The sequence below is a fragment of the Stigmatopora nigra genome, chromosome 4, assembly GCF_051989575.1.
Source record: "Stigmatopora nigra isolate UIUO_SnigA chromosome 4, RoL_Snig_1.1, whole genome shotgun sequence".
Lineage (NCBI taxonomy): Eukaryota > Metazoa > Chordata > Actinopteri > Syngnathiformes > Syngnathidae > Stigmatopora > Stigmatopora nigra.
This window is the reverse complement of record NC_135511.1, coordinates 4,875,606-4,902,692: the sequence shown is the minus strand read 5'-3', so window position 1 is coordinate 4,902,692 and position 27,087 is coordinate 4,875,606. Positions and strand designations below refer to the sequence as shown.

General features: G+C 35.6%; 1 protein-coding gene across 11 annotated transcripts in view; it reads right to left on the bottom strand.

Moving 5' to 3' along the window:
* LOC144195011 (multiple C2 and transmembrane domain-containing protein 1-like) overlaps window positions 1-27,087 on the bottom strand; it is a 100,738-nt gene that overhangs the window by 50,899 nt on the left and 22,752 nt on the right. For 9 of the 11 annotated variants that reach the window (XM_077714328.1, XM_077714320.1, XM_077714323.1 and 6 more), the window contains exons 2-11: window positions 24,350-24,464; window positions 19,335-19,477; window positions 19,171-19,250; window positions 17,434-17,545; window positions 16,094-16,132; window positions 12,435-12,599; window positions 12,232-12,362; window positions 10,711-10,897; window positions 5,892-5,985; window positions 252-354 (exon numbers count right to left, since the gene is read on the bottom strand). In XM_077714328.1, coding sequence (XP_077570454.1) covers window positions 252-354; window positions 5,892-5,985; window positions 10,711-10,897; window positions 12,232-12,362; window positions 12,435-12,599; window positions 16,094-16,132; window positions 17,434-17,545; window positions 19,171-19,250; window positions 19,335-19,477; window positions 24,350-24,410 — 1,115 coding nt within the window. In that variant the 5' untranslated portion in view covers window positions 24,411-24,464. The remainder of the gene's footprint in view (window positions 1-251; window positions 355-5,891; window positions 5,986-10,710; window positions 10,898-12,231; window positions 12,363-12,434; window positions 12,600-16,093; window positions 16,133-17,433; window positions 17,546-19,170; window positions 19,251-19,334; window positions 19,478-24,349; window positions 24,465-27,087) is intronic. The other 2 variants (XM_077714321.1, XM_077714330.1) reach the window with 1 other exon arrangement.

Sequence of the window (27,087 nt, the reverse complement as noted above, 5' to 3'; positions counted from 1 at the left end):
GGGAAAATCAGGAAATGTAATATACATTTAAACTTTTCATTTGAATTTGATCCTAAAACAGAAAGTCAGCACTCATGATTTACTTTCCCGGGCCACACAAAATGATGCGGCAGGCCAGATTTGGCCCCCGGGCCGCCACTTTGACACATGTGATTTAAGGTATATCACTATCAATGCCAGGTAATGAGTTACCTGGCATTGATAGAATAGATTGCTATTTTAATGTTTTGCCAGTATATAATAGTACTCACAAAGTAAAGACCTTGTTCCACTCTGGGTTGAGGTTTTTGTAAACAGTATGAGTTTGCAGCCGGTCATTACTCAGCTCCACTATACAAAAAGGGTCACTCTTACCTAGACAGGAAAAGAAAAGAAAAATACATGAATGGCCTTCAAAAAATAATGAAACGAAACAACACGGAGAAGTAGACTTTCTCTGCTTGAGATTTCAAGGAGAGGTTTTGTCCAATCTCTGAAATAAAGCATGAATTGATGCATTCTTTAAGTTGTACTTTCCATGTACAGATGTTAAAATAATAAAAAAAAACGTTCCTACTGAGTCAATATAATAAAAGGCGCTTTGAAAATCAACTGTTATTCTGGCAATAATAAGAGTTCTTCCGTTTTAATTCCATTAATTAGTACACATATAATAAAGATATGATAATTATACATTTTTAAAATTCAATATATTATAATATTGTCATTGGTAAGTAGAGAAATGACGCAAAAGTTATATATATTTATATCCATAGTTATACAATGTACACTTGTTGGGATTTATTAGCTAAATAGAAACATGGCAAATTACATGACTTAAATTATTTTTCTCATGCTGCCATATATTCATTAGCTTTTAATTCTATATCTTTTAAAGAAAGGGTAAGTTCTGTGTTTTACTAAGGGTAGTTGTATCAGTGAGTACCTCATTTTTGAATAATTGTGTGGAAAGCAGGTTTGTTTTAGAAAATGAGGCAAAAAGGCTTGGGCCAGAATATTTAAAATATGTCACACGAGTCATGGGGAACTATTGAGAGGACTGAAATAATTTTATTACGTTCGTAAGACTCACGAAAGTTGGAATTGAGTTCAATCCCCTTTTGGCATTTGTGTGAGCGAGCATGTGTGCTTGGATTTGCGCGCTTGTGAGCATCATCGATCTGTGTGATTTTCTTCAAATGTTGTGACAAGGGCAGGACATTTAGTGGGTGTGCAAAGCAAATGTCACAGTGATCAATGCGCTGCCGAAGGTGTTGCCTCTCATATCAGTTGTTGAGACGCTTATTGATGTGGCTTGTTTGAAGTGGCTATCGACAGACGTGTCTCTAACAATAGAAAACAAGATGCAGTCAAATAGACAAAGCATTAAGGAGTATATCATCCTCCAGACAATGCTGTCTTTGATTAAAGGCTCCCCTAGTGAGGTAATGCGGCTTAAAATATTGACTTTTTTTGTAATATCGAACTGTATTTTTGTACATATTTTGTATGGATTGGACGCCCGTTGCCATCAATTGTACAAAAAAATCACTGCAATCAACGTATGTCATTTTTTTTCCTCTGGATGTCTGAATTTATAAAGAATCATCCTGTCACTTCCACATCATGGACAGTTATGCCACAAATTCAAGTTTGATTAAATCAAAATTGCAATCAATATAAATTAAGGGACAGAACATTATACCGCTGTAGTACCTCTCTATTTTGGTCTAATTGCCATTTTTTAATGACTTGGCAGGTTCTGGTGATCTAGACTTGCCACCAGTGTTGAACTTTTGCTCTGTTGGTCGTTACCACCAAGGTAGCTGTCTCAAACATTACACGCTTCTATTTGAGCCAATGTCCAGTTAAAGCTCCTCCCACATAGGGTCACGTCTCCATGGCGCCTCCAGAGGAGAGAAAACTCATTTCGTGGTCCCCAAAGGAAGCTGTGGCGGATGAATACGGCACGGATGAGAAAGCGGTTTAATTGCCTCGCAGAAAATTTAAAGTTGAGAGTTTGAGTTGTCCATCAGAATTAATTATGGTTAATTTATCATTCATTACGCTCGTCCTTGCAAGAGTCGCAGGGGTGCTGGAGCCTATCCCAGTTAACAATGTCCAGTAGGTGGGGTACAGCCGGAATTGGTTGCTGAAATAGACCCCGGCTACAACTCTTACGAGGTACGGAGGATGAATGGATGAATTCATTTTATTGTGGCTTTTTTTCCATTGTACTTCTATGCCCTCATAGCACGTCATGGCAGTTTTTGGGGGTGTTTAATCTAATTTAAAAGGAGGTCAGTTTTTACCTCGAAGCAGAAAGCAGAATAAATACTACAGGGCACACATAACAAATAATAGTCTACGATGGAGGGGTCTGACAGCACCTTCAATCTTAAAACACATTTTGATCACAATTTTGATTTGGCAAATATTTAAAAATAACATTTATTGAAGAATACAGTGGTAAATCAACATACCAGCACCTCAACAAACAAGCACCCTGACATACGAGCATTTGGAGATACGAGTAAAATTTCGAGCAAATAAGTATCTCTAGAAACGAGAAAAATTTTGAGATACGAGAAAGCCAGGTGGCCAAGACATGTGAGGATGTTTATCATTGTAGCATCTTTTTTGCCACATCTCTTTCGTGTATAACAGATATCTACGAGCACTGGGCAGAGCGTTGCATTTTTTTCTGTGTTTTTTTCCATCACTCAGCGCGGATGCCAGAGCGATCACTAATACGAGGAGTATAGTATATTACTTCTCGTTGGCTGCTCATAAGAACATCATGGGCACTGGGTCTCTCCCCCACAACTTCTCGTGTAACATGTCTGGTCGCAACTACCTATTTGTGATGTCTCTGCGAGCACTGGGTGAAGCGCTGCATTATTTTCAGTTACGCATTCATTTTCATTGATCATCTCGATCACTGCCACCCCTCTCAGTTCAAATAGACTGGACACCCATCCCTGCCAATGGCAGTAACAATCAAAGCACATCTCTATTATGGGACTATGCTCGAAAGCTATTGGGAAAAAAAAAACTTACTTATACAGTAAATGAAAAAGAAACTCCATTGAAGTCCTTGAAGTAGGTAATGAAGTAAATGCCATCCTTGCTCCTCTAGTTGAATGTGAAATTGCTTATAATGTATCACTATTGAAATGACTCACATTAAAGCATCTACTCAAGGAGCAGGACAAGGAGAGTTGTTGGCTTTTGAGACTGTTTTCAATTCTCTTTCTCGTTGAGCACTACAAAAGCACTTCAATTAGACCAAGAAAGATGGTTGGAGTGTGATGTAGAAAAGAAAAGAAAAAAGAGGAGACGGACAGGCAGCATGAAAGGGAACAAGAGAGGAGAGAGCTAACTACTTTTCTCTCACTGACCTCCCTTCTCACTCTCTGGCTGTTTGTCTACCTGCCTTTCCCTGTGCTCAACTAATAAAATAGGGTGTTTGTGTGTTGAGGGCTCTAATGTGGCTGTTGCATCTGCCCATCACACACAAAGTTATTTGAAACTTTTTTCCCGACATTTTCAAGCCAAAAAACAAAATATTCTGGGTTCTGTTTTCCATTTGATTTAAGAATGGGAAACAAAAAGGTGTATAATTCCCCATACCATTGAAATTTACTATTTGCATATTAATTTTAGATGCAGAGCTTCAGAGAGACAGTTTTGATGTTAACAATGTCTGTAAGGATTCATTTGCCCAACGGTAAGTAAACTAAGTTTGGATTGGACGTCTGGCAACGTCGGCGACAGCCTAAATTTTTTGTGGATCAGGGGACAGCCCACCATCTGAAGAAAATTAAAACTACAATACTAAGACAGTTTGTTAAGTTTGACATATTCGATTTAGGACGAAACAATGGTATTTGCCGTGTTAAATGAAAGTTGTGCATAAACACAACACAATTCAAAAGTTTTTTTAAAAAAATACTTGGACAAAACTATGCCATGATGACCTCAAAATGCAACGTGCATTTGAGATGGTTCTTTTGTTTGAGTAAAATGGGGCGAGAGGGACATTAGGCAGTGCAAAAAACAGGTAAATAACTTTGATACAGGGCTATTTTTTCTACGCCGAATGAATAATGAGCTGCGAAACAAGGTCAGCGAGTAAATTTCGGCTGCAAGTGAACTACAAGAGCCATTAGTAGATGTACTCTGTCTGCCCTGGTCTCAATAAACCAAATCTAGCAGTTCCACTTTGTATTGGCTAACACAGACTCTTGCTGCTTCCAATTGAGAAACACACACATGCTTTATATAGTCTCAACTAGATAATGCAGTGAAAAACTAGGCCTGTCCACTGCATACCTAATTAAAAGTAAGAATTAATGGGGAATGGCAGATTAGGCGGGAGCAAGTGGAGAAAGAAAACAAAGGCAAGGAAAGGGGGGAGATTTGTTCGTTGAAATGAACATTTTTTTCTCTCTTATTCAAATTAGCAGCCAGCATCTTCTACCCCTAAATACACAGTGATTTATCTATTTTAACTCCCCCAAACTGTCTCTTAAACCAACATTACATTTTATCTTGGGCTAAGTTTATGGTATTGTACAATGTGCCACACACAGTCCACATAGAAAAATAGAATCAAATCCTGAAGTGAATGACTTACTTGTCAAAAATGTCCAATGAAAATGAAGCTATACCACGGAAATCCACATATCAAATCTAAAAACATGCAGGTGTGATTGGGTATTTGCTTGTTTTTAAACCAGTTTTTTGAATGAAGAGAAAAGAATGCTTGACAGTATTTTTTTTAATATCCAATCAGCCAGTAGTGCCCCCCAAAATGGATTTTTTTTCAGTTTTTTCTTTTGCCCATTAATCAAATGGTATCTCAAATGTAAAATGAAAATGTTATAACTGGTGGCCCGGCTGCTTGAGTGATTATTGTGTCTGCCTCACAGCTCTGGGGTCCTGGGTTCAAATCCAGGTCGGTCCCCCGGGTGGAGTTTTCATGTTCTCTCTGGCCCTACATGGGTTTTCTACGGGTACTCCCTGCACATCCTAAAGACATGCATGGTAGGCCGCATTATAAGGCGCACCCTCAATGAATGATATTTTTTCCATATATAAGGCGCACTGTATTATAAGGCGCACTGTATTATAAGGTGCACTGTATTATAAGGCGCACTGTATTATAAGGTGCACTGTATTATAAGATGCACTGTATTATAAGGCGCACGATCTATTTTGGAGAAATTTTAAGACTTAAGTGCGCCTTATAGTCGTGAAAATACAGTAATTGCTATTGACTTCCAGGTATGAAGCACTCACTTTACAGTCACCTCTAGAGCCAGCCATTGTTGATGTTTTGGATTTTTTTGTATAAAATCTTGCAGTGGGGGAGGAGCTATATGATGGAAGAGGTTGCAAACTAAGATGGCATCTGTATATTTAACAGTATTGTTTCAGTTTAAGCATTTGTGTTTTTTTAATATCCGACAATGGTGGTTTTTCATTTTTGGATTTCCGTTTTTTCCATATATAAGGCGCACTGGATTATAAGGCGCACTGTCTATTTTGGAGAAAATTTAAGACTTTTAAGTGTGCCTTATAGTCGTGAAAATATGGTATGCACATTTATAGACCTTTACCATGATTATACCAAACATTGTAGATAGCAAAGAAAAAATGCATAAAGTTGAATTTAAAGCATTAATCTGTCAGATGAGCACATTAATCGTTTTATAGTTAAAATGCGGTAATATGTCCAAACAAAATCAGCAAGCTGCAGGCATTTTTTCAATAATTTTGAAGCAAATTCTAGATTAAAGGCCCCCAAGCATTTTCACACCAAAAAAACAGCATTCCCCCAAGTTGAAATGCATTGAACGTCTGACGCCGTCAATGGCTCTGAAACAACATTTATCGCCCTATCTTACCAGTGACATCTGCTGCCATCAGTCCTTCAGCACGAATGACTTTTACCTGCACCACACCAACATCTTTCAGGTTATGCAATGACCTCCACATGCTCTGAAACAGCAGAACATAGGTGAAATGTCAAAGAGGCTGGTAAATTAGCATTTAAGAGAAAGATGGGTCAATAACCTGACATTTCATTAAGGGAGGAAAAGGGTAGAAAATGTCCTTTAGCAGCCCTTATTTTAAAATATATCGCTGGCATTTATAGCCACCTCCACCAAGACGACAAATGAGTAGCCGCAAGTATGTGTGCTTGTTGATATACTTTAGTTCTATACTATTGAAATTGAAGTAGATTACCATCGGTGGATTATTATAATTGAGAAGATTCCCAAAAATATGATGAAGAAAACGTTAATCAATGAGTCAGTTCACTCCCTCTGTTGGATTTTGACAATTCTGATTTGATAGTAAACATTTTGTTAGTGACATGAATTTGACAATTTACCTGACTGGATTACAGACAAAAGGAAATGTGTTGATGTACTTATTAAAGTATGTGGAATTATTGTTCCAGAATATTTACAGTTCCATTCTCAAGCCCATGAGGTTTCCCATCTGCTTTGCTGCCGTCATAGTTTAAATGTGCCAAACATGCCTTTTGGCATTATGGGCAAAAAGTTCAATGTTGCTTTCATTACAGCAAAACATTTAGTTTCAATCCGATGAATTTAATAAACTCTGGCTTTCCAGCATACGGTAACCTCTTCACGTTGAGTTAAATGAGTGCTTCTCAATTATTTTCTGTTGTATTTTTTAAGTCTTGAGCTACCACGTAGCCCTTTGCGCCCATCTAGTGGGGCCGCCATACTATTTGAAAAGCACAGGGTTAATCAGATATGCTTTGAATTGTGTAAAATGTGTGATGACTCCCATTTAACATGAGTTTGATACGAACTGGGTCATTCTAATCACAGGCTTTTTGTGCCCACTGTACATTCGGGGTGCAACTAAGACCCGAAAGAAGCAAATGGGTTGCACGTTCATCAGAGAAAATTGGAAGGAGAACAGCTTGATGTATAGAGGCAAGTTTCAAAAATGTCATATAAATATACAGGTCTGCGTGATACCGCAATGGTCTCAACTCACTGTTTATTGACTGTACATAAAACAAAAGGAATTAGGTGTTTGTTCCAATCCATTTTTATCCAAAAGTAAAGGCCCTATCAGGCACATGCACACACACAGACGACGTTTTTGTTCTTGCCGAAACACTCAGGTACATTGAGGCCAAATTGAGGAGCATGTCGGCGAGTCTTAAAAGCAAGAGTGGAAATGCACTTCACTTCAATTTATTTCTCTCTCTCTCTCTCTCTCTGGCAATAGCCATGTCCATCCCCACAGGAGTAATTATAATTTAAATCTCAGAGTCAGGCCAGGCTACAGACTTAATTCATTATTACCAACTCTGTCAGACTCTGCCTGTTTCAGGCGATATCATTGTCCAAAAGCTCTGTAAGGGAGATGAGAGGCGAGAGTGTGTGAGAGCGAGGGGGCACAGACAGAAAGAGAGAGAAAGAGAGAGAGAGAAAAAGAGAGAAAGAATATAGAGGATGGGGAACTCTTTGTTCCAAGGCATGATTTCTATAACGATACAAACACTTGTGAGAATACTTAAGAAGAGAAAAACATCAACTTGAAAGAGGCAAACTAAAAGGCCAAGACTGGCTTAAAATATCTAGCACAAAGTATAAATGTTGTTTGGTTAAATATGTCAATTTTGTCTTTTCGGAGCCCTTGAGGAACTTTTTGATGATTGAGAACAAGGGTCGGGTTGGTTCGCGGTCCACTTTAACGTCAACTTGATTTCATGTGGGCCGGACCATTTTAGATATAATATTTAGATGTTTTTTTTTTTTAAATGGATTTAAAGAACTGGATTAAAAGCCATGAATATTCAGATTTTTCTAGATCTAAAACAATGTTTATTTTAGCTTTTTATATATATATATATATATATATATATATATATATATATATATATATATATATATATATATATATATATATATATATATATATATATATATATATATATATATATATATATATATATATATATATATATATATATATATATATATATATATATATATATATATATATATATATATATATATATATATATATATATAAATATATATATATATATATATATACATATACATATACATATACATATACATATATATATATATATATATATATATATATATATATATATATATATATATATATATATATATATATATATATATATATATATATATATATATATATATATATATATATATATATATATATATATATATATATATATATATATATATATATATATATATATATATATATATATATATATATAAACAATATATATATATATATATATATATATATATATATATATATATACATATATATATATATATATATATATAAACAATATATATATATATATATATATATATATATATATGTATATTTAGATTTTACAAAATGATTTTTCAACTAAAAACTCAGAAAAATGTGATTAAAAAATGACAATTATTGATTTAAAAGGGGGGAAATCAGGACATTTAATATATATCTATAATCTTCATTTTAATTTGATCCTAAAACAAAAAGTTGGCACTGATGATTTACTTTTCCGGGCTACACAAAATGATGCGACGGGCCAGATTCGGCCCCCGGGCCGCCAATTTGACACCTGTGATTTAGAACTGTTAATGAAAAGCCGTAAAAGTTTACTATTGTTTAAATGTTCATGAAGGCATTGTGGGGTATTATTTTGACTACTGTAAATCACACTATGTCATCTATTTCTTGAATAACAATTTCCCTAAACTACACCTAGTACAACTGATCACAATGTCGACATACAGATCTATATTGATTTTACTTATTCCCAAAAGTTCACCATCATCCATCTACCCGTGTCCTTTATCCTAACATGCATATGTGCATGTGTGTCACCACTCTTCAGAGGAGGTCACCACATTCTCCTCCTCCTCCCTTCCATCCTTCTGGTGGCCACCCCAGGCCCATTAAGAGCCATTAGTGTGTATGCTCTTTTGCCATCATAATACATAAATCTCTCCCTCTCCTGTTCGGGCTGTCTCCCTGCACGTCTGGGAAGCGGTAATTAGCGATGAAGGAAAGGTTACGGTGAGCAATAGCACATCCAAGGCAATTGTCACTAAGTGAGTGTATTGCACCATGTTGCATATGGCATACGATGCATTCAAAGTACATTGCGCTTCAAATACTCATGTCAAAATGCCATGTGATGTTTACACTGTATGTACATGTGACCCTTGTGAGAATAGGCAATATGGAAAATGAAATTAAATTAAAAATAACACTGTAATGTACTGTATGTTATTGTTTGATGTATTTAATGTAGAACATCCCAATTCATTAGGAACATCTGCTGAAGCCAATACTGGAGCTGTGTAACACATTAATCTTAAAAATCAACATGGCTTAACTATTGCATTAAAATATAGGAATAGTGTTTATTATGTAAAAAATAAAACTTATGGTCCATTTTGTTAAAATGAAGACTGTTATTAGGTAATATACCTAGTACATAATAAGTGGCCATGAAAATACATTAGCAGATTATAATATTCTTTGTAATTATTGACCGTGAAAACATAAATAAAAAGAAAAAAAATGGGTTAAATGGTTTTTGTAATAACGTTTTTTGATAAAAACATTTTTCTACTACTCTTTTTAAGTAATTTTAAGTACATATTTTAGTTTAGGGTATTACATATTGCTGCAGCTGTTCATTTTTGTTTAATAACCAAAATGCTATGGAATTGTAGTTCTTTTAGAATTAGCATAAATGGAATATTTTCTAAATATCAACCATTTAAAAAAATGGCATTTTTATTACAAAAAAAACAGGAAGTTCAATGTTTTGGCATCTGTTCTATTACTGTCTTTAATGAAGTTTTAAGTTTTTACTAAAGTGTTGATTTAGCCTGCATATCAATCCCAATTAATTTTTGGTATACTGATAACACGTAATATAACAAAACACATTCATCCGCATGATTACACAACAAAAGTTTACAAATAAAAGACCCATATATGAATAGGGCAGACTATTGTTCTTTGAACAGAATTATTCGGCTAGTGGTGATGCTTAAATCTTATCAAAGTTCTTGAATACGGCACATCTTTATTAAATTCTGTAACGAGAAAATGGCTTTTGTGGGTAAAAGAATTATAGTAATGACTGTATACTTCCACGTCTATATTTCACCATGTAACAGGAGAGACGATTTGGACAGAGACAAAGAGAGAATAGGTGCTACGATGGCAAGGGGAAAGGTAGTCTTGAAAAGGAAGGAAAGAAAATTGGACCTTCAGCCGAGCAGAAAAATGGGGTCTGTACAAGTTGTGAGAGAGGTGAAATAGCTTTTTCTTTTCATTTTACACGCCTTCCCTTCCAGTGGAACTCTCAGCCTTTACCTCTCATCCTCTATTATAGCCACAAACACACACACTTTCACACACACTCACACACTGCATTCCCACATTTTGTGAGTACAGAGGGGGACAGTGAAATTCTCGGTCAAAGAGCGCCCTCGTCTGATCATGGGCCATCACTGCAAATGGAGATTTCCAGTGTGTTATGAGCATTAAGTAATTCCCTGCCGTTGACAGCGATACACGTCTGATCAATTTTGACTGGGAGGGTCTAGCAGTATTTTTTCATCTATCACCACCAATGGCACTCAATGAGTATACATTCAGTCGACTCACATATCTCTGCTTGATCTGGTGTCTCTCGTTAGGGTCGTCGAGTACGTTGACCGACAGGTCCGAGATGGAAACGGCAGCAGAAGCTGTGAGCGTCACCAGCATCACCAACAGACCTTCGCCTTCCTCTAGTGGCAACTCCAACTTGTGGGTGTGTTCTTTACTCAGTAGAGACAGGTCGATTGTACACCTGAACCACACACGAACATAAAAAGGGTTGGCTTGAACAAATTAATTAACGTCAACTCGGTTTCATGTGGGCCGGACCATTTTGGATATAATATTTAGGTTGTTTATTTTATAGATGGGTTAAAATAACTGGATTAAAATCCCTACTATGAGGACCCGAATAATCATATGCCTACGATTATTTTTTCAACTCAAATTTTCGCATGCCTACGATTCTTATTTGGGTGCCTACGATTATTAATTTTTGCTTCAATTAAGTCCATGCAGCAGCAACATTGTTCAATGTCATTAACTTTCTACGTGTAAAGCACACGTGCTGTTTTTACTAACGTACTAGTACTTGTAAGAACGTGCAATTGCCACTGGTAGAGTTGCAATATACATAATTACAAAGTATTGGTAGGGCTAATATATACGAGAATTACGTTACACACAATCCATTGCAGCAATTATTTGCAACTGTAATGCAACTTTGCAACACGATTATGCATCACTAATTATCTCGTGCCTACTAATATTCATTATTTTTGGAATTTTCCATTGCCTACTATTATTCCGGTGCCTACTATTATTCCGGTGCCTACTATTATTAATTCATTTGGAATTTTCCATTCCCTATTATTATTCCAGTGCCTACTATCATTAATTCATTTGGAATTTTCCACTCCCTACTATTATTCCACTGCCTACTATTATTTGGGTCTTCATAGTAAATATTTTGTTTTTTAAAGATCTAAAACAATGTTTATTTTAGCTTTTTTATATGTATTTTTAGCTTTTACAAAAGGATTTTTGAACTAAAAAACACAGAAAAAATGATTAAAAAATACAATTATTGATTTAAATATGGGAAAATCACGGAAATTTAATATACATCTATACTCTACAATTTAATTTCATCCTAAAACAGAAAGACGGCACTCATGATTTACTTTCCTGGACCACACAAAATGATGTGGCGGGCCAGATTTAGCCCCCAGGCCGCCACTTTGACACCCGCAATCTATATAAAAAATGTAAGCATTGACGTGAAGGTCAAAAGCTGGTTTGGCTAAACAAATCCTTAATATTTTTGTCTACCTGTAATAATTATTATTTTCTGTTGTTTTGAAAATGCTTGTATAATTTGTAGGGTTGCCACGGTATACTAAAATGTCATTTCAGTTCGATTTTTAAAGTCTGGAGTTCAATTAATTTTCATTTCAAAAATATTTACTATAAAAAATATGGAAATTAAATAATTATTTTCAAATAAAGTAAATAGTAATAGAACTTGAGGAGTGAGATTGGTTGAACACATCCACGTCAACCATTACACCGTCAGTGATTTCATACCTTCCCATGAAGTCGTCTTTTTTGCCAGCATCTTTATCCCAGACTGTAATGTCCACATAGCCTCCTTGCTCTTCATACATGTGGAAGTCAAACTGTTCTCTCCATTGAGGATTTAATGTTTTGGAAATTGTCTGAGTCCACAAAAAAAATGGATTACAGTCAATAAATGAGGTTGTAAACAATTGGCACTGTGACATATTTACCTTGCTCTTGTATTTCTGGTGGCCCATCCTGAATTTAACGTAAGGATCACTTCGACCATTTGAGTCCATTGGCTGAAGGCCGAGACCCTCGATCAAACTGATGCTGACGATGCCTCGCCACAGCTGAGCTTTTCTGTGTACGTCTGACAGACGCATACTTTGGCACTGTCATATAAAAAAAAAAAAAAACATCCATTCAGGCAGGCATCAAGGCGCACACAAACGGCTAAATACTTTAAATTATGATAACCCCATTTACGTCAACATGTCCTCCGAAATGTGGTGATTGATTTAGAACTCTGTGCTTTCAAGGCTTATAATAGATTGTAATTAGGTGAAGCCTATTGGAAGAGAAGAACATTATGTAATCTGTTCCAGATCTTCGTTTCCCTGTTTGGTTTCAAGATAACTCAAGAGCATAAAAAGGGATTATTAACTAACTTTTTACCATAAAATGAAAGACCAAAATAAATGTTGGTATTTTGAAGTCAAAGGTCACACAGTTTTGAGGAAGAAAAATATAAGAATTAATTAGAGGGAATATTAAACTTGCAGAGTTAAAGAGAAAATGTGATTACATTTTGGGGTTAGCGAGGTCAAAGGTTGCAGAAGGGGAAAAAATGCTAAGAATTAAAAAAAGGGGACATTTTATGATAATATGAAAGTGAAGTGGTGACTATTTTTGGACCAAAGAGAATTATTATATTATTTCTCCTAAAATTTCAATCTCTTTTTAGTGACTTGTCGCTTGTTTAATAAAGTTATTACCCCTTTGTCTTAAAGATGTAGTTTTGTTATTTTGTTCATTGTGCTATCAATAACAACCTTTGATATATTCGTGCAAGTAAAGAGATTATTAGATTTTTATTGATTATTTTAAGAATATTGTTAAGGAATTTGATTGACAAGGAAATAACGATGAAAAACACTAAACACATCACTTGAATAAGTCATAGCATGGAAAACCTGTTGAAATATGGCACCCTTTGACTGCCATTGACAGTGACAGACATCTGTGTGTGTGTGTGTGTGTGTGTGTGTGTGTGTGTGTGTGTGTGTGTGTGTGTGTGTGTGTGTGTGTGTGTGTGTGTGTGTGTGTGTGTGTGTGTGTGTGTGTGTGTGTGTGTGTGTGTGTGTGTGTGTGTGTGTGTGTGTGTGTGTGTGTGTGTGTGTGTGTGTGTGTGTGTGTGTGTGTGTGTGTGTGTGTGTGTGTGTGTGTGTGTGTGTGTGTGTGTGTGTGTGTGTGTGTGTGTGTGTGTGTGTGTGTGTGTGTGTGTGTGTGTGTGTGTGTGTGTGTGTGTGTGTGTGTGTGTGTGTGTGTGTGTGTGTGTGTGTGTGTGTGTGTGTGTGTGTGTGTGTGTGTGTGTGTGTGTGTGTGTGTGTGTGTGTGTGTGTGTGTGTGTGTGTGTGTGTGTGTGTCATTGTTTATCTTCAACCTACAGAAGGGACTAAAGGTGGAAATTAGCCATCGGCTACAACCTTATATATTCTCATATATTGGATTGGATGACTTTATTCATCCCGTATTCGGAAAATGTCGTTGTCACAGTAGCAAGAGGGTGCAGAAATAGGAAAGGCATTTTAGACATAAATATATGTTCATTAACATGAATGGTGAATAGGTTCATTAATGTGTGCTGTCCCTTATTAAATATATCAAACCAAAAAAACACGATCACTCACTGCTAGTTCAATTTCCGATTTCTGTCTATTTCCTCACCACTTACCAGCGTATTTAACCTCTCTTTGAATGATTAGAATATCCATCACTGCAACAAATTTCTCCCTCCCCCCCTTTATCCATCTTCTTTTATTCGCATAGCTTTTGTTTTGTAGATGAATTTCATTAAACTCCAAGCAAACCCTGCCTCACAAGCACAACCCTTTGATCTGTAGATGTAGACTCTTAATTTCTATTCTCCAGACATTGAAAACTGCTCATAGCTGCTGGTGGTTAAGTTAACCTCCCATGCAACTACTTTCACATCTGCCAATTGCTACCATCCTACATGGCGTTGAATGTTAATGATAAATTCCAGGTCACTTTTTTATGTTGTACCCAATCAACAATTTAATTGAACTGTTTTCTAACGATCTAAGCTGAAAATACAAGGGCTATTTACTTTGGAATTATGCATCTCTGTGCCAATATGCACAGCAGGAGAAGAATCATTCGTACCGTGAAGATGCTTGAAGTCCCAAAATGATCTACACTTTGGTAATATTTGCACATAGTCCAATTTGTATAAGCCCTTTGGAAGAGGGAAATGTTTGAAGTGCCAAAAAAAGAAATTGCCTAGTGGTGAAGATGGAGAGAGACCTGGATTTAATCTGCCTCTGACTTGTAATTACTATTTCAAACTCTTTCTTGAAGAGCTTGCATCTTCTAATACATGTTCAATGCTTCATTAAAAATAGATTTAAAAATAAAACAGTGCACTGTGTGCAGGAAAGCAAGGAGACAGGGAGGGAGGGAGTCAAAAGGGTTGCAAGTTCATTAGCGTTTGCGTCTATTCCCGAATCGCAGGCGGGGTGGCCCATATCGACGACTTCAAAGGCGCCATTCAGTGGAACGCCCAGCTTCAACTAGGCAAATTCAAAATTTGGAGTCATGAGGAAGCACTACCTCAAAAAGAATTCAAGTGTCCCAAGTGTCAGCATTTGCAGAAAGACAGACTGACAGAAAGACAGACGCTGCATGCGTGAACCAACATGCTGAGACAGAAATAAAATCATGAAGTAAATAGGATTGGCAACTGCTTGAAGTCAGCTGTGATAGGCTCCAGCACCCCGCAACCCTGACATGAAGTGGTGATGGAAATGAATGAATATTCAAATAGGATGAAAAAGATGAAAATATGACTGTTTGTAATGGCAAACAAAAAGCAAAATAACTAAACTCAAAGGGCTCATTGGGTTCTTTTTCTTTTTGAACCAAAAACTGAGCCAAAAACTGACTTGAAAGGATATAGTATCTATTTTTTAAACCAGCTAAACAAGCACTATTATGTTACAACACACTACTAGAGGCTGACCACTGTGCACGCATGCCCTCTATTGGCTAACTCGTAACCTACATGCATCACAAGTACCACAAATGTCTGTAATTAATTAATTAGCCCCCGATACAAAATAAAGAAATAAAAAATAGACTCTAAGGATCAATAGATATTGGCCCATGCTACATACCACAGCTACCAATTTTCATGATCGGTTCACCATTGATGGGGACTCCTCAAAATTAGTGTCCATAAGAAGAATTAAACAAAAAGAAAACCAAAAAATAAGAAAAAGACGAATAAAATAGGAAAGAAGATGAAGACAAAGAATAAGAGGATGAAAAAAAACACAAAAACCATTACTATTACCTACTATTACTTGTAAAGAACCTCAGTTTTTCGGGTTTTCGACACTTCTTTAAAAACATCGGTATAAATACTACATACTATAATAATATAAGATGATTGATAAATAAGAAAGAAAAATATATTTCTTTGCCAACTGTTATGTGTGGATTGCAACATGCAGAAAATTAAGTGGTGACACACTGCCAAGCATGAAAGAAACGTTTCCAAACGAGCAGAGGCAAGAAAAAAGAGGGATGACAACATAAAGGATCATTGGCAAAAAGTGAGGGTTACATGATTTTTTTAGTTTACCTTACTAGATCGTTTCCAGCTCCTTCTCAAAAGCATGGTCTGTGAATTGAGACAAAGCAGTTACAGAGCAGCCCCACCGTCTCACCCTTGAAGCAGTGAGTGAGAAAGGGGGTGATGTGAGGTGGTCAAATGCTAGTAGTGGCCTGAGTGTGAAAGGGTTTAAATTAGCTGAGTGAAGCATTTGTCAGACATGCAGGGGTAGAAGCAGGAGCTTCAGGTGCCTTGTGTTTTCAAGCCTAAAACATGCATTTTTAGTACTCTAATACTAAGAATTACAATGATTATTAGGGTCACACAAAGAAACAAAAAATGTACGCACTGAATAATCAAGTCATGAAATTACAACAATAAAGTTTTAACATTATGAGGTTAAAGTCGTAGTATTGCAAGAAAAATCTTGTGATATTTTACTCATTTAAAGTCAAAATTCAATTTATTTTACATATGTTTCTGTACTTACATATTTTTATTCTCCTAATATAACGTAGTACATCTAAAATGTTATGTAAAGTTATATAAGCCTACTATCACTTGTAAATCAAGTAGTTACATTGCATTTTGACTTTAATCTCGAAATATTGCCACTTTTTTCTTGCAATACCACGACTTTAATCTCATGATACCATGACATGATTATTCTCTTAATATGGGGAATTAAAAGTCGCAAAATAATATCTTTATTGTCATTGTCTCAACTTTTTTTCTTTCTTTGTGTGGCATAATACTCTATCATCGATCATTGGTTTGCTAATGACAGCGATAAACACCCTATCCTTTTTAAATGGGAGGGAAAAATAAACATACTATCCATTCAAAATGGCTGGGACGGTTACCACTGTCAATGGCACTAAAGCACGTGAGACAATAGGTCTAGCCATCCTAACCACGCAAACACGACTTTGCAGTCGTTGTATTCACAGTTGGAGTGACCCAAAATGGTTCTTAACCTAAATAAAATGTATTTGTTCTGTCAAGTGTGGATTCACTGAACTGCAGAAGTAAATAAGCAGCAAAATTAATACATCAGATCAAAAGGAATAAGATATTTCCCCCATGACTCCGCCTTGTTCTGGGTCAAACATGAGGGGGTCCAATTAAGCAGACAAATAATTGAAGAGAAATAAATGTGACTCGGAAGCATCTAGCGCAAGAGAGCAAACATTCACCAAGCTTTGAACATGAAATTTACACCGACACGTTGATTATATTGGCCTATGTGCATATGTGCTTGATGATTTGACAAGTTTTCAGTAATTGGGAGTAAATGAAGCCAAAAATTTCAGGTCAATACATAGAACAAGAGAGATATAGAAATGTTGCCAAGATTGTGGATTTCTTACTGCATCTCTTATATCTCCCTCTCGTGGAGATAAAGTGACAGAAAGTTCAAGGCTGCCCAGATTATGGTCTGGATAATGTGGGTCCTTTAGGTCCAGGGAAACTTCCAGTGTCCTGAAAGCAAACATACAAGATCATTGTTATAATCATTCATTCATTCATTTTATTAAACGCTTATCCACACAAGGGTACAAGGAGGTGCTGGAGCCAGCTGACTTCAGGGACACCCTGCATCGGTGGACAGCCAATCGTGGGGCGGACAACCATTCACACTCACGCTCACACCTGTGGGCAATTTAGAGCGTTCAATCAGCCGACCATGCATGGAGTACCTGGAGAAAACCCACACAGGCCCAGAGAAAACCCACGCTAGTCTACCCCTGAATCCGTGGCCGGACGATCGCAGGGCACAAGGAGACAGGCAATCATGCACACTTGCTCCCCGCCACCAGATGGCAATCTTTCACATTATCAGCTTTGAAATGATCTTAATCGTGCCAAGAAAAACAATATATATTAATTCATTCATTTTCTGAACCGCTTTTTCATCACAAAGGTCATGGGGGGTGCTGGAGCCTATCCTAGCAGACACAATATTGGTGGCCAGCCGAACGCAGGGCATGAGGAGACGGACAACCATGCACACCCATACCCATACCCAGGGGCAATTTAGAGTGTCCAATCAGACCACCATGCATATTTTTGGAATGTGGGAGGAAGCCCACACTGGCCCTGGGAGAAAATGCAAACTCCAAACAATTGGACTGACCTGGATTGGAACCCAGGACCCAAGTGCTGTGAGGCCGATACGCTAACATCTCGCATCACCGAGCCGCCCATTCTTTAGGGACTTTTGCATTTTTTTGCTTGTTTCGCCAAGCGAAACACAAGTAAGAACACGAAAACAATAGAACTCTTTATAAAGTTTGTGCATTTTCACATATGATAGTGTAGTCCTGTAAACAACCTCAGTGCTTTTTATTTGTATTTAAAACATGTTTTCTCCATGATCAGAGATCTAAGAACCCTAACCCTAACCCCAATGTCTCATGTTCTACCGACTCAACTAACCCTAACCATTTTGTATTTAAACACACCCTAACCTAACCCTAACCATTTTGTATTTAAACACACCCTAACCCTAACCTAACCATTTTGTATTTAAACACACCCTAACCCAAACCTAACCCTAACCTAACCATTTTGTATTTAAACACACCCTAACCTAACCCTAACCATTTTGTATTTAAACACAACCTAACCCTAACCCCATCCCCATTTGCTCAAATCGTGTCTAATCTGAAAATGACAAGTAATAATTTACCAGCTCAAATTGACAATTAGAAATAATTTCCAATCCATGTAAAATGAGAGTTATCATTTTCCTGTCCACTAAAACTGATGATTGTTTACTGCAAGGTCCTTAAAAGCTTGAAAAAATATATATAATTTCTCAACAAAAATACACTTCAATGCAAAATTCAACAGAATGTGCAGTAATTGAATGTACTTCATTGCATGAGCTTATACATATACAGCCACTACTAGTTTATAATATAGAGAAAGTGTGTCCAAAACTACCACAGGAGGGAGGCAAAAGATTATTTTTTGGCAAGCAAAAGTGTACGTTTATTTGAACTATATTTCTTTTAAAGTGTGTGTGTGAGTGTGTTCATCAACGGTAAATAACAGAGCGTATGCATATGCAATAGACAGTTACATTACAAAAATAAGATGACCTTTGATGTTCCAGGGATTCCAAGTAGAGATATGCTGAGCCCATAAAATCATCCTGAAGTCCAAAGTCATAGTCAAAAACCTAGAATGTTTGATAAAAACATGTTTAAATAGGAATTTGTCATTTTCCAAGGTACTGTAACATATTTTCTGCTTGATAAAATACCTTGACATACAGCGGTTCCCTCAGGCTTTCCACCAAAAGACTTGTTCTTTCATCCCACACTGGATTGAGGTTCTTGTGGATTGTTTTACTCCTGAACACTTCTTTCCCTGCAATCTTGAACTTGACATATGGATCGCTGGTTCCTGTGCGAGAAGATGAACACATTGAGGATATGGCTACAATAAAATCCATGTCCGCTATTGACGGCAATAAACGTCCATAACCTAACCCTAACTCTGGACGCAACCCACAGATTGCACATTGGATTGGATTAGATAATTTTATTAATCCCGTATTCGGGAAATTTAACTGTCACAGTAGCAAGAGGGTGAGAATACAGACACCGGAAAATACATTTTAGACATAAATAAATAGGTAATTAATAAGTTAATAAAAATTAAGTGTTGCTGAAATACATATATATATATATATATATATATATATATATATATATATATATATATATATATATATATATATATATATATATATATATATATATATATATATATATTCACACATACATATACATATACACATACACACACACACACACGCACACGCACATACACACATACACACACACACACATACACACACACACACACACATACACACAAATACATACACACACATACATACACACACACATACACACATACACATGCACACGCACATACACGCACACGCACACGCACATACATACACACACACACAAATACATACACACACATACATACACACATATACATACACACACATACATACACACACATACATACACACACATACATACACACATACACACATACACACTCATACACACAGACGCACGCACACACATTAATTTGCAGGAAAGGCACAAAAATAACTTATATTAAATCGAAATATTTAGATTACGCAGATGCTTATCAGACCGAATGATAGAAAAGCAAAATGTTAAGCATATTTCTTTAGTGTGTTAGTCTATTTGTTAATATGCCCTCAATCCACTGTGACAGAAGTGATTACCAGAGAAAGGGCAAGAGATGAAGAGAATCCCATTATGAAAGCATTACCACTCTTGTATTATCCTTTTGGTCAGTATCTTCAAGGGAAATTGCCGTAAATCAAGATGTACACGGCATCCATTGACTGGCTTTAAACAAGTTAGTCTATTTGATTGTTTTATCTGAAGATTTTTAACAGATTTTACATTTACATTTATTTTATTCAGGCATCAAGGTTTTCAATGCTACTACTGCAAACATAGCAACCACAATATATGCATTTTTGCACTTCTCGATAAAAGCAATAAAGGAAAATGTGGTTAATTTGCTTCCGAGGGAACCAGTTTGCAAAGCTTAGTGGATCATTGATTTCCAAAGACTTGGCACTATTGTCCTGTTTTTTTTAGAGCTAATCAAATTCATTGGTCGTGACTCCACATTAAAATCCCGGCCAGAGCTAGAAATATATACATAACTTTCATTCAGACAATCCCCCTTCCTCCCAGTCCAAATGGCACTCACAAAATATCTTTGCGAGGTAAAACTGAAGCATCACCATTTGTCACAAATAAAGACGTAAACATAAAACTGCGGTTTTGAAAACAAAATACATTCTTGGACTGCTGTAACTTAGTTTGGAAACCAAAGGCCATCAAATTAAATTGCATCATTTTAAGAATAGTGTTGACATAATTAAACAGAAGCCCTAAAAACAGAAATCCCTTTACTGTGCTCGTATCACTTGATGGTCATTTGATTCAAATATCCACAATGAAAACGGAAAATGAATGAATGTTTAACTATCTTAGCCAATACACTAGTAGAGAACTTTCAAATATAAATAAATATATATTTATATTTTTAACCCTTACAGTGATGTTATTTAAAGGTCTCTCCTCTAGTCTTTTTATTTTACTTTTCGAAACATCTTTGTCGAAGACTTTGTTACCTGACTAATCTAATAATAATTGCTAATATTTACTCTTTTTAATGACCAAATAGTGTCACTTACTCTTTAAAGCAGGGTTCGAATATCCACAATGAAAACAATACAACTAGTCTATTTTCCAAATCCCCCTCCTCTACCTCACCTGAAACTAATGATCAACTCATCAGCAAGCTGTCCAGAAGCTTGATACCAATCCCGGTTATTTGATTTAGATGTGTTGGCGGAGGGAGACATGAAAACAGACTGGATAGGGGTTCTCGAGGACCAGACTTGGCCACCCCTGCTTTCAAGAGTCAAAGGTTTTACATCAACTTATAAAGAGCTGTTCACAATAGTCACCACACACACTTACTTGTAAGCTTGCACAAGGCCTTGATGTCAACATTCCCATGCACTGTACAGTGTCTTTATATTACCAAAAATGTGTACTGTAGGATGTTGAGCCTAAGTTCGGCTCAACATGTTTTTAGTAGCATCAGCATGTCCTTCAGCAAGGAAGATGGCTGCATTGTCTATCCCAACATAATTGCTATAATAGTGGCTTCAACCATCTGAAGTTACAGACTTTAGCTTTACTGGATGAGCACATTCAATTGTTCAAGAATGGAAGTCTAAGAGGAGAGGAATTTTCTTGCATTCAGTTTTCAGTTTGAGCGATGACTAGAAGTGTTGCAGGTGAAAGTGTCTCATTGCACGCAAATGGTCTGCCTTTAAATATAATGGGAACATTAGTGTCTTGTATTGCCAAACCTCTGAACAAGAGTGTTTCACATCTACATGTTCATCGACTGGAAATAAATGTGTTGAAATCAAAAACCAGTCTACTCAGCACAGGCATGCTTGGCTGAAGCGTGGCCAAAATCTCTGGTAGTATCTTTGATAAATGTTTCCTTTATTCCTGACAGCAGTTTAAAATGCACATAAAGCAAAACTATTTATTGCTGCCGGAATAACACAAGAGCAGCAGGGGACAGTGCAATGACTCAGGGCCAGGCAAACTAAAACAAGAAAAGAAAATGCAGCAATACCGTAGTTAAAAGTGTCATCTAAAAAATAATTTGGTAGAGGAAGACACAAACAAAAAAAATGACGTCTAAACTTAAAATATGTAATCTTTGCCAAGGGTCATTGCAGACATGTTGATACATGATTCCAATGATGAATTATTAATTTCTTTACTTTCATCATTTATCTGTAATTCCAATTACATACTCCTGATCAATAGCTCTCTTGCCCATCACATGACAGGCAAGTGGTCTTAAATTATTAATTGATGATAAATGAACATCTAATTACATTTCTACTTTAATCATGTACTAAAATAAGCGCCAGGTTCCTGGAGGTTAATGAATATACTATAGTTGTATGCATAAAAAATCACTTGGATTATCATGATCATATTTCAGTGCCTTTAAAGGCAATAGATGTCTAATCCATTTGAACATGATGGTATTCATTCATTCACCGTGACCCTTGTGAGGATAAGCAGTTCAGAAAATGAATGAATCACTTTAAATTTCTCCTAAATATGAGTGTGCGTGCACGTGAATTATTTACAAATTTGAGGAAAAAGGAAAGAAAACATTTGAAAAACAAATGAAATATTAGCAGATTTCTGTTGTCTTTGATGAAAATAACCAGATTAATTTAAAATATACTTTGCTAAGGAAAAGATCAATAGAGTAGTAACTGTCCAACATTTTCCCACACAGTTCTTTGGCTTCAATTTACATTTCCAGCTAAAATGAGAAGGGTGCTAATACGAACTATGAAAATTGTTTTGTGCCAACCCTACCAGAAACTGCTGAAACAGTGGGTGTATGTACTCCGTATTGGACATGACAGATGGCTGCAGCATAAAGGGTATCCCTTTACCAACAGTGATATAGGAATATCGGACAGGGCTATCATTCAGTCATTCAATACAATTACTGACATTGCGCTATGCACCCAGACGCCTGTGCTTTCCTTTGTTTGTAAAATGTCTTCTTATAAATATTTCTATGGTGTGAAATATCCGCTCAGTCTGAAATCCTCAGTGAAGAGAAATAATATTTTAAAAAAATTACAAACCAATGCACTAACATTATCTGTTTTATGCCCTCTTCAATATAAACAGTAGTACCTCAACTTACGAATGTATGAAATATGTGGGTTATAAAAAGCAGCGAAGTGGAACTCTTTGTTCCGAGATACGAAAAAAAACTCAAGTTACGAAACGGCAAACAAAACATAAATGCACTTTCTGTATCTGTTTTTTAATTTTAAATTTTCATTGTAGAGTTGGTTTCCCATAGGCAATCTCTAAACATCTCATTGGCCACCTTTTGACAAGGACGAAGCTGTATCTCCATGATGCCGGAACTGAGGTTAGCGCACTGTAGGCAGATGTTAGCGCCGGTCGATCGGCGTAGCCGCCAACGTGTGCGATAGAGAAGATAGGAACGCAAGAGCCATCCCTGTCGAGATAGCGCCCACAATTGGATCACAACCATCTAACCAAAAGCCCCTATCTGTATACCTTCTCATCTTTTTCCAGGACCTTGGTGACATCCTGATGTGTGTGCCTTCAACCCTTGTATATCACAAAGTTGTTTCATTACTTTTTCCTCGTCCGCAAATTTTAAGTATGTATGTTTACTCAGCTGCCCATTGTTTGCTTATTTCTTCCTCACCTATACGCACTCACAATTCCACTCCATTGGAAAATAAGTTTGCATTTCTTATTCATTTTATTGGTTGAATTTGTTTTCATTTTCTTAACTTTTTTCATACATTTGCATATGTATTTCATGCAAAATAGGTATTATTTTTCATATTTTTAAAGGGTTTGGGCATAGTATTAAAGATTGTGGGACAAATTATGCTAGGTAAATATAAAATGTGTCTACTAACAAAAATATTCCTGAATTAATTTCATAAGTAGAGGCACCACTGTACGTACTAAAATAGAAAACAAAGCTTAACAGGCTATAGGAATTGCACTACATTTCTTTTTACTTCTCACTCTGTACAAGACACTCACCACCACATTGATTGGCAACATGAGTGATATAAAAACAATGAGAAAACCCTACCTGTGCGATCTCTGATGGCCAAGTTGTTGCCTTTCTTCAGGACAATATCCAGCTGATACATAGCTGGACTAGGAGGTGGAGGCTCTGCATTACAAGGCTCCACTGTTGTGATGCCCTGTAGTGATGAGAAAAACATACAGTAAATCTAATAAAAGATCATTTATTACTAAAACAAGGGCCACCTGGTATTGTGTGTGAAAAACTATGTCTTCACATAATGAACGGTCAAACTGAGTTGCATTAATTTACGTCATAGACAATCCACTTTGGAAGCTTAGAAATCTTTGAAGGACGTTATCCCTTCAATTTCATTGTGGAACCCCAACTGGCTCTCAACATGGTTCCCCTCGGAGCCATTAGCAAGCCACACGATGAGTCAAGCGCTTCTCCTTATGTTTTTCCTTCTTATTAATTAGGCAGTGCATTGGGCTATCATGCATAGCGATGAAGCTAAGAATAGAAATAAAAGAGATTAGGACAATTCTCAAATACCCCTGAGAAGCAGTGGGAGAAAAATAAGAGATTTCCAAAACCGGTGTTGGTCCCTTTTGGGATATCTAAATGAGCAGATATCCCAAAACTGTGAGGGGAATAAAGGGTAACTATAAATTAGAGTTTGTATTTTGGTCGCACTAGTTAAACTCTGGTTGCTATGTTCTCATCATTTAACATTAGGGCTTTGAATTTGAATCACAAATCGACAATAGCGACACACAAATCCAATAGTTAGCCATGCATGTCATTGTGTACTGAAAAGGAAGACAGCAGAGAGTTCATCAAATGCTTGCAAGTGGGCTTGACTTGCTCGAATACTTTGCTCGAATGACATTTATCCCAAGAATACAACACTGCCTGCAAAGTGTCCACTGTACTTATATAGAGACCTTTCCTTTTAAACGTTTTGACCCGATCCCAGATGAATTTGTATAGCTGGCAACCGACATCACCTTGCTATTCTACTGGTGTAGGCAAATCCACCTCTATATCAACACCAGTAAGACAAAGGAAATGGTCATCGACTATCGGCGGACTACTCAACAGACCACTCAGATGAACATCCAGGATAAAGACATTGAAATTGTGGAGAGTTTGAAGTACCTGGGTGTTCACCTCAACAACAAACTAGACTGGTCCACAAACATAGATGCCCTGTACAAACTCTGTGGAGGAAGTGGGAGAGCGGAGAATGCTGACCAGGATGATGTCCATCATGGACAGCACCTCCCACCCCCTGCATGAGTCTGTGGAGTGCCTTCGAAGGTCTTTCAGCAATAGACTGCTGCACCCTCACAGCAGGAAGGAGCGCTTCCGCAGATCCTTCCTACCATCAGCTGTCAGGCTCTTTAACAAAAAAATGGCTGTTAGGACCTACCGTATGCATGCATGTGCATCTATGTGTATATATATATATATATATATATATATATATATATATATATATATATATATATATATATATATATATATATATATATATATATATATATATATATATATATATATATATATATATATATATATATATATATATATATATATATATATATATATATATATATATATATATATATATATATATATATATATATATATATATATATATATATATATATATATATATATATATATATATATATATATATATATATATATATATATATATATATATATATATATATATATATATATATATATATATATATATATATATATATATATATATATATATATATATATATATATATATATATATATATATATATATATATATATATATATATATATATATATATATATATATATATATATATATATATATATATATATATATATATATATATATATATATATATATATATATATATATATATATATATATATATATATATATATATATATATATATATATATATATATATATATATATATATATATATATATATATATATATATATATATATATATATATATATATATATATATATATATATATATATATATATATATATATATATATATATATATATATATATATATATATATATATATATATATATATATATATATATATATATATATATATATATATATATATATATATATATATATATATATATATATATATATATATATATATATATATATATATATATAGATAATTCAGCAAAATGGTTATTTATTTATATATTTATTCATGTATTTATTCATTAACTTATTACCTATCTATTTATGTCTAAAATGCCTTTCCGATTTCTGCATCCTCACTCTCTTGCTACTGTGACAACGAAATTTCCCGACTGCAGGATGAATAAAGTTATCTGATCCAAATACTACTTTGATGTTGTACAGCATTACTACCTAAGTGTAACTATAGATTGCAGAGGATAAAACAATGTGATGAAAATAACCCATTTAAGAATTTTGGGTAGGCTTTGTTGATTAAATTAAAGCCAGCTCGCCATAAAAGGTGACCAAACCGATCAATATTTAGGTCTGCATGTGATCACGCAGGTAAACCATGCATTGTTATCTCAATTCTTACAGCCTCAATGCGTATTTTTTCTTGAGTCTAGTACTCTGACCTCCATTTTATTTGTTGTAGTCCAATTTCCGTCCTATTTATATCAGATGTAAGCCTGGACATGGCCCAATATAAAAAGATAGATAGAAAACACACACACACACCAGGGGACTTATTGCCTTTGGTTATGTACATGTTAAATATCAATAGAAAGAAA